At 35.7% G+C, this 9,624-nt stretch overlaps 1 protein-coding gene across 1 annotated transcript; it reads left to right on the forward strand.

The window, feature by feature from the left end:
• Window positions 1-1,790: 1,790 nt before the first annotated feature.
• Window positions 1,791-9,224, forward strand: LOC142356887 (uncharacterized). The gene is made up of 3 exons (XM_075408653.1): window positions 1,791-2,006; window positions 4,763-5,011; window positions 8,665-9,224. Exons 1-3 carry the CDS (start codon window positions 1,828-1,830, stop codon window positions 9,206-9,208), a joined length of 972 nt encoding a protein of 323 aa, XP_075264768.1. The 5' UTR covers window positions 1,791-1,827; the 3' UTR covers window positions 9,209-9,224.
• Window positions 9,225-9,624: the final 400 nt, after the last annotated feature.

Consider the following 9,624-nt stretch of genomic DNA (forward strand, 5'->3'; position numbering starts at 1 on the left):
TCCGTTATTAGTCGGTTTATGTTTTTAAGATCTGTTCTCACCTTTTGATTTTTGAAGTCAAATTGGAGAAGTGATTTTGATCTCGCCAAAAGAGAAAAATGAAAAAGTGAGTGGTTTTGCGGAGTGAAATTTTTTTGTTCCAATTCTAAAGTGGAATTAGAAAACTGTATTGGAACAAAACTTCGGTGGTTTTTTTCCAATGCGGAAATTTGACTTTGGTGTTTGGTAATTTTTGGTGTTTGGTAATTTTTGGTAAATTTGACTTTGGTGTTTGGTGTTTGGACAAAAATGGGTTGTGAAAACCAATTAAAAAAAATTGCAATCTAAAAATGGAAAAAAATTACCAATCCTCAATGTCAAATTTCTGCATTTGAAAAAAACCTCCGAATTTGTTCCAATACAGTTTTCTCTCAACATTACACTTGTAGTGAAGAAAATTCACATTGCAAAACCACTCCTTTTCCCTCAATTTCCTGTTTTGGCGAGCTCAAAATCACTTCTCCAATTTGACTTCAAAAATCAAAAGGTGAGAACAGATCATAAAAACATAAACCGACTAATGACGGAAGAATTGCTCTTGAACGACACGCTAGACAATTTAATTCAGGTGCTGTAGCCTAGATAAATTTTCTATAAGGGTGCAAAAATATTTTACTACGCAAAACATACGGCAGACATAAGGCAAACCACACACGGCAGACACCGAAAAATAGCCACCTGTGATTCCCAAAACACCGATTGATATGGAAGGATCAGAAAAACAGTAAACATTGATTTTTGTACTAAAACACTTTTGAAAGTGCAATCAATTTTTACTGTTTCTCTGTTCCTTTCATATCAATAGGTGTTTTGGGAATCAGTTGTGGCTATTTTCCGCTGTCTGCCGTGTATGTTTTGCCTTGATTACTCCTATAGCGATTGAAAATTTATACGGAAACTTTCTAAGGCAAAGCCTTTATTGGTAACTTTTTCTGCTTTCTTTCAATGCAAGTTTTTTTTGCTCTCGAACGAATTTCGAACCAATTATTCTAGCATGTGTAGTATGTAAGATTTTCTCTTTTTCGTTCCCAGAAAGATGTAATAAACTTGTAGAGACAGAGAGCTTTAAATGGTTGTTTAGTTTTCTTAGAGCCTTCGTTGGCTTCAAGTGTACTAAAGGGGGAGATTGATGTATTGGAACACAGAAATGCTCTAGCTTTTTCTACTTTTCTCTTCATCTACTTTCCTCTTGACTACTTCTATAAAAGGGGGCTCTAGAGAGTGTTGATACCCATCTCCTCATCGAAATCTGTGTAAGGGTGAACTTACGGTGTAAAAGGAAATTTTGGGCAATTTTTAAGCATAAATTCATATATATTCATGGTATTAAGGACAGTGCTTCGAAGTTCGGAGCCCAACCCCTCGCCTGTCGTTTGAGAGCCCTCCCGAGGTTATTCGGTTTTGTAATTATTTTTGTGACTAAATGTTGGAAACAGAAGAATAAATTACAAAATTATAATTAGAGTAGCTGATTGTCAAAAAGAAGTTTAATTCATTAAATGTTTATCTCCGTTGAAACTTTTAAGAAGTTTTGACTAAAATTCAGCTTTACCACCACAAAGGTTTAGCAAATTCAGTGGTAAGTGTAACAAAGTCTTAGACGGTCACTTTATAAAGAAAAGCAGAGTGACGAATATGCCAAACCTAGTTTATAGTCTGAATTAAGCATAACAACGAAAATCACTTATAACTTCATATCTATCTCTTAAGCATTTGCATTTTTTGAAAAAAAAATCGACTGTTTCAGTCTGAAATGTTATAAAAAGAGCATTTTGTTCTACCTCCGCAATGTTCAGATCGCATTTGCTTGGTTTTAAATGTAAGTTGTCAACTTCGTTTCTTCAACCAGTTAAGAGAGATGTGTCATTTGACAACGGAGTTATCAACTGTCTGGCCTCGTGTCTGTACCCCATCTATCAACTGACTGGAGGTTCCTGGGTATGCTTTGCGTCCTCTGTCGCCATAGGGTAAGTAGCCATAATCGGTTAAAAAATAATTGAAATACAGCAAATGAGTAGTTTATCCAGGTGAGCTAACATTCAAATGGTAATGGCCGATTAAGAAGATCTCGCGCAAACGTGCTATTTCATTCTTTCATAAACTGCAACATGTTGGTGAAGAGAACAAAGCCTAGAACGTACTTGGTGGAAACCACAAGGCATTGTCGGGATATATATATATATATCATCAAAACTACTTCACAGATTTTTAGATGACGTCCTTAGTTTATTCAAACGCAAACCGTCTTTCCTATCATCAAAAATTGTGTTGACAACATGGTGAATTCATAGAAATTTTGACTGGTGTATAGTGTGTAAATCCTTTTGGAGCGCGTATAGGCTGTTGCTGGAAAATCGCAATCTTTGTAGGTAAAAAAAACCTATGCCATTGTTACTCTTCATTGTTTTCCATTTTTAGTTTTGGCATCGTTATGAAGATATTTGAAAGTCTAAGGTACCACTGGGTTACTATTCGCATAACTTGCACATTTTAATCATGAATTTTTACTATTTTAAAGATTCGGGAGAAAAACATTATCGAAAGTTCTTGGTCCGTTTGTCTGCAATTGCTCTCAGTCGATGCTTTTAGCAGTTAAGTTACTGCCGGTCTTTTAGATTTTTTCGTTCAACAGTTTTGTGTCCTTCTGATTTACTTGACTAATTGCGTGTATTCTTCTTAGTATTACGTAACCAAAATTACTTACATTCACAATTGTTAGCTGCTGAACTCATTTCGCGGTAGTTTACTCCCGAAAGTTAAATAAAAAATGAGCCGAAATCTGTTTTGTTTCCATTTAAATCTTTGTACTTGTCTATAATGAGCTCTAAAATTCTGTCAACTTGACAATTTTGTGAGCTTTGGGAATTGGTGTAAATTTGCATTCAATATTTTGTTCAGATGACACCCTTTTTATGTATGTATTCTTAATAACCCTTGGGAGCTACACTGACTGTAACAACTTTTTTGGGGGGAGGGGGATAGGGATTTGAGCAGCGTGTGCACTTTACACGAATAAACTGATTGGTCATGTTTTTAGTACAGTGACAAACAGGTGCTGTGAGAAGTGCTTAAGAATGAATGTAAGTGTAGTTCATAAACTTGTAAGTTCTGTTTATAACCCCTCACAGAGTCCTCATTTAAGCTTTTCCAGTCTTGTTAAGCAGAGTTATGTAAGAATATTACGCAGCCCCCTGATGAAGTTATTAGCATCTTACTCGCTAAAGCAGGCTTAATTGGCAGACACAAATATTAAAACATCAATGGTGTTCAAAGAACATCGGAAAAGCCAGGATATCACCAGGAAAATCAATTTACAAATTCACTAGAAATGTCAACTTTATTATTTTGTATAGATGCTAAGTGGTAAGCTAAGCGTAGCTATATTGCGGCTCTTTACGACTCGACGTGGAGTATTGGTATTGCACAGATTTCTTTTCAGCTGATGCATGTTTATATAAGTTATTGTTAGTTAAGTTATTTAAGTTAAGTTATTTAAGTTTTTCTTCGTCGATGTTTCTGAATTAGGCAAGGTCAGTAAAGAGTTTGTATTGCACGACTCTTCAAGTCGTTTCCGGTTTTCTTCAATAGGCTTGATTTTGGCGTGACTTAATTTTATCTTATTCCGAAATTATTTCTGCTGCTATAACTAAATGGATTTAGTATAATCAAGCTCAAGGGCCGGATAGCCCAGTGGTTAATGCCTGCGGTAATTACGCCAGAGATTGCGGGTTCGAACATCTTTATTGACCAATTGTTTTCCACCGAAAAATGTTTCCAATGATAATCCTCTTTGAATTAAATCTTTAGGCGGTGGTGATAACTTCTTTCAGCTTATTTCTGCATCTGGTTGATCTGTATTCTTTGGCACACGAGTCTATTGTTTCTGCCGGCTATGTTAGTTTGTTTGTAGTTAGAGGCGAAATACTTACGTTGTTACAAGATCTATGTTTGTGGAACTCCGAGGAAACTTCAATCTAGAAAAGTTAAGTTTTTAAATATTTTTTTTTGTTTATTGGTGGTTATGTATATGTTTGCCCAGAAGTGAATTTTGTCTTGATGTAAGTTTATTTAAATCAAAATTTAAAGAAAACTATATACAGGTGCTACGGGATTTGAAAAACCGAGAAAAACTCAAAAATATTCATTTAACTTTAATTGTAATCATCTAACATCTAAAAGTGGTGGTAACCGATTTCAATTTGTTTTTAAAAAACGTATTTTTGATCTTAAAAAATTGTGTCTAAAACGTCTGTTAATTATTTTAGTGGTTTTTTTTCTGTTTTGATATCAAAATATCAAAACGTGTTTTAGTTTTGAAATTTGGTGTTTTTCCTTATCCGTGTTGTGTTAATTTTTTTTCAAGAATTAAATTTCATTCTTCTAACGACTGCGTGGTCCGGCTGTTTAGTTATCATATTTTTTGTCCATGATATTTTCCTAGTTTCTGTGAAACTCAGTTGTCTTTTTTGAAAATACATTTTGCAAGATTTTTTTGTCCAGAAGCAAATCTCTGCATGAATTACACATTAGCTCATAACGCAAAATTTTATTCAGCTATTTATTCGTCTGTTGAGTCTCCTTATCCGGTGTTCTGGTTCAGCAGAAAAAAAAAAACAAACCTATAATTTGTGAGACTGGACTAGAGATTTCAATGCCATTGCTCGTGTATAGAGGGTTCGAGTTTTTTATTTGGTTAAGAGAATGTGGAACCGTTATTGTTTAGAACACGCTGCCTTCTGTTGAAGAATACGTTATCCCTCCAGCGAAAGAAACTGAAACTACATGAAGAGTCATGGATTCGAATGTTCCTTCTTGCAAAGAAAAACCAATCACGTCGTTTTGTGCCCTCCCATGGCGGAAATCGATATATGGATATGAACAAATTCTTCCTGGGCGATAGCAGAAGTTTGAGGAGTTCTCTGAAAGTGACGGCACCCAACGTTTTAGTGCACCTCAGTGTTTTTATCCCAATGTGAGTATCATGTGAACAAATTCGATTCTAATCAGCTGGTTTTTATTTCCGTAGTTCTTAATATTGTTCTTACCTGATGTAAAAAAGCTTAGCACTGAGTATACTTAGACTCTCTTCCGTAGCAGCAGTAACACCTAATGTGCGATGCGACAATTGAACACATGAACATTTAATTTTGATCCATACTTGACCTAAACTTGTGTCACAAATGGCAAAGTTTTTTAATTTGTAACATTTCTATTGTGAAAAAAAACCTAGTTGCCCTCTCAATTTTGATCTCTTTTATTAGATAAAGAACAAAATTTTGGAGGTTAAAGGACCTACTTAACATATCAAAGAAGTCACATCAACTTCCTGTCGATTTAGTAAGTTCCCTTATAAGGTAATTATACAAAGAAATAGCAACTTTTTCATTTCTATCTGGAGTTAAAGGAACTTGTCCTAAAAATTGTTCAAACCTAAACCAACAATGTTACAATTTTAAACTCATTGATGTTCTAACCAGGTAGAGTAAGGTTGCAGAAGAATTTGCGCTTTCTTCTAGTTAAGTAAACAGACCTCTGATCTGATGTGAATTTTTTAGAACTTCGATTTTTTGCAACCTAATTTTGCAAACAAAATTCCAAATTAACAATACATTAAGACAAACTTGAGTTGAAATTGATATCTAGTTGTCCTTCTGTCAAGAAGAATTTCGTCTTTATGTGCTCAATTAATCAGGCGGGTTTATTTCTCCTTTGTCTTGCTTTTTCTCACTTCCCCCTCTCGTTCGTCGCCGTTTCTCCAAATCTCAAATAGTTTGTATCTCCTGGTTTGAGATAAAACAAAGGCTTTTGTAAGATTGTCCTCTCTCATTGGTGACAAGCCATATCATAATGGCAAATGTTGGTCATAATCAGAATTTGCTAATTTCGCTGTTAGAATCTTCCTTTTTTACTAAGCCATTAGATCAAAGCGATCATAGTTAGAGTTAGAAGAGGAATTCTGAACACTGTATTTCCTAATTTCTGTAAAATTGCAGTCATAGCAAAATTTACATTATAGAGTTAGACAGTGTATATAACTAATTAATTATGAACAATTAATGACATTAGTTTTTGTGCGGCCAATTCAGCTTGTTCAATGTCGAATTTGATAAATGTGATCTTTTTGAGTTTCTTTTTTTAGGTATATTTGTCTCGTTTTCATCGGTTGATTTTGATCGATATGGCATTTCATAGGGTTTTGAAAGCATTTATTATTCAGAAATCTTTTTCAGGCAAGCAAATTATTCGCAGGTAAGAAAATATTGAGCTATTCTGTTTTGCCCCCCCCCCCCCAGTTTAGTGAACATAAATTTTTTATGACCGCCAGACGCACGCGCTATTTTCTTACAGCGTAATGTGCTATATAGCAACATAGAATTTGTAACTGGGGCCATAAAAAACACTGGGGGGCCGAAACATAATAGATCCGAAAATATTTTCAGTTTCATATTTATATCAATACGTGAGCGTCCCCAATATCTTGCTCACAATCCTTGAAAACCTATGGTCACTTCAAAAATTCTTGTTCGGACACTAGATGCTGCTGCTGTTGAACTGGTTGAGCCACTTACTTTTTTAACAAGATCTTCAAAAAAAATTTTATTCAGCTTAATTGTTCAAGCTGGCAGTTTTTTTTTTAGAAAAATTGATTTTTGCAAACCCACAGCTTATTGTCCAGTACCATTAAATCCGGCGCTGTCTTTAATTCCGAGAGAAAGGTTTTCGAAAAAATGCTCTGATTTCAAATAGATTATTATCTAATTTTAAAGTGATACAGATTAAGACTCGATTTGGCCTGAAATAAAAACGCTCAGCGACATATGCCTTAGTCTACCTACCTGAAACAATTCAAAAGCAACTAGATATAAAGCTCTGTTTTACAATGCCCTTCTTTAACAGATTTATCTGAAGCTTCTGACTCAATTCTTCATAGTATAACGATCACTTAGATAAAATTGCTGGTTTCTGTGGAGCAAGCAACAGATTTTATCAAAAGTTACGTGAATTTCAACATAGTGTCTCTTATAGGCTCGACGTCGCATTTGGTTTAACGGAAACTAGGTATCATTTTAGTTCCTTTTCTCGTTAATTTTTAATCTGAAATAATACAATGCGCTGCTGATAGAGGAATTTTGAGTTATGGAACGAATTTATTTGCGTGCTAAAAGACATGTTGAATTTGCAATTAGTCAATTGATAGGTTACTTCGATCAACATCCACTACGCATTAATACTGAAAAATAAATTTAATTGCAACCTACGGAGGCTAGTTTGAAATGCAACAAACTTCGTTTGAGAGCAGTTAAAAATTACTTAGTAGCCTTTATCATTTCAAATAACAAGAAATGGGAAGAAGTTATCAAAAATATCACCATGGGTAATTTATCTTGAATGTTTACCTCGATAATGATCTATGCTTTGAAATTATATTTAGTTGCTCTCAAACGAAGTTTGTAGCAATTATATTAGTCCTGTGGTCTTTTTTTCGTGATTTTTCGCTTGAACTATTTTTGTCTGACCCGTCTGAGTTTTTGTCCTCAAAAACGTGATAAACAGGTAACGCCCGGAGGGCATTAAGTTCTATTGAAATCTTTCGGCTTACTTTATTCTAAGTATGCGATTTAACGAAACTGTTCTGGAGACAAATTTATGGTGTGAAGGGCGGATTTTACAATTTGACTCCCCTTTCACCCTCTCCGCCGAATTAGCCCCCTCCCCTGCATGTTATTCCACTTGTAGCCCTGGTCTCTCGACCCCCCGTGCGCTTCACCCCTCCCCCTCTCACGTGCCCCGCCGCTTAAAACTCCCGTAAGTTCACACCCTCACGCCCCCTCAAGCTGAAGCTAGCCTCCCTAAATAGCTAGCTACTGAAGAAGCCAACCTCTCCCCAGCCGTATGAGAGCAGTTCGCCCGACGTTAGTCGGCTATGTTTACAATTTTTGCTTCAAAATGGCGCAAGTTTTGAAAAATTATACTCTAGAAGAGAGCTGAAAATGCAGTACCCTCATTGTGAATCAAATTTCATCTACAAAACCCGGCAATTTTAGTATGTTGCGTCGATCAAAAATTATAGTAAAAAAAATTAGCTGGGCAATCAAAGCCCGATTTGTTTTCATTTTGTATGAAACGCTGTCAAATTTGAAAATAAAGTATAATTTGCGTCCTTAAAAACGCTTCTTTCATTACGGAACATCATTTTATCGTTTTACAAAAGATATACAATTAATCGATAAAAACCAACGTTGGATAAACTCACAGGACTTGATCTCCAAATAACAATCTTCTTAATGACTAAAAAAATTACCATATCTTCAACAACCCCTTTTCTTAACACTTTTTTGATTGATTTTTCAATGCAAAACAATGCTCACCAGTCAAAAGAGAATCGTTGTTAAAAATGACTTTATGATGTAATTTAAGGAAGACCCAAATCAAACTTTTTACTGTATCATGGAGAATTGTCAAGTTCAATTGATTTTGTAGCTTTTAATATTACATTACTGTCTAATATCAAGGTGTGTACAACTATTAATAGTGTGACATTGCGCATTGGTTGAAAAACATGTTAATTAAAGCAAAAAAAATCATTCACGGGGCTGTTGACAGTTACCTCCAGTTTTGTTACAGGGCCATGGCCATTCGACAGCTGAGTTTCGGGGGTCTTGAAGCTGACTCAGAGACGTCAAATTACGTCATACCCGATTCCTCTTTCCTATGGATTGACAGTTTGCTCACACCAAGTCTGTCTCTATCAGCTGTTCTGTTCACAATTCACGTGATAAACTGGAGAGTCAATTTGATCAGACCAACTCCGATTCGGGGTCTGAAGAAAGCGAAGCAACCGCCGATATTTCTGATCTTTCCTGCTGTTCAGGCATTGATGGGAACACAACTACCCGCAACTCTGGTGTTATACTGGACAATGACCGCTGTTCTGGCGACCGTGGAATCGTTGACATTTCGTCTTCCGTTGAACAGTTTGAGAAAATCTTTAAAATTACAACCGAACAGTGTTTATTTGCTCCCCAGTGGATCTCGAGAACTGTGCGAAGCCGTTGCTAATGGAAGTTATTATCCTGGCGTAGAGTCGGCCAAACATACGATTCAAAATTCTGATATTTTAGAGCCTGCTGTTGGAGATATTTTGATAAAATCATTAGAGAGAAAGTAAGCTTATATTATATTGGCCCGTTTCTTTTTGAAATATGAAGGTTTTAACGCATTGAAAACAGGCAAAATGCCCATTGAAAGTATTAATAACGAGAGTCAAAAAGCAGCCTAATCAACTTAATTTACAGACGAATATGACAAAAAATGTCCAATGGCTTGACCATCCAATCCTATATACTAAACGCGTGAGCTCTAAAATAGGACAAAATTTTTGCATGTTTAAGGGGCTTCTCGAAGCGCATGTTTAAGAACCGCATTGAGCACCATGGTTAAGCGAACATTTGGAGAGAGGTCAATGACTCAAAAGGCTCAAAGTAGATGGGTGAGAACCGAACCTTGGACAAAAGTCTGTTATTCAGGTGAAGTTACCACGAGGCTAAGAGGGCTTGAAAGTATGTTCGCTCAGATGGTGGATTT

This window comes from Convolutriloba macropyga, unplaced genomic scaffold (assembly GCF_964194025.1).
Source record: "Convolutriloba macropyga unplaced genomic scaffold, txConMacr16.3 SCAFFOLD_3341, whole genome shotgun sequence".
Lineage (NCBI taxonomy): Eukaryota > Metazoa > Xenacoelomorpha > Acoela > Convolutidae > Convolutriloba > Convolutriloba macropyga.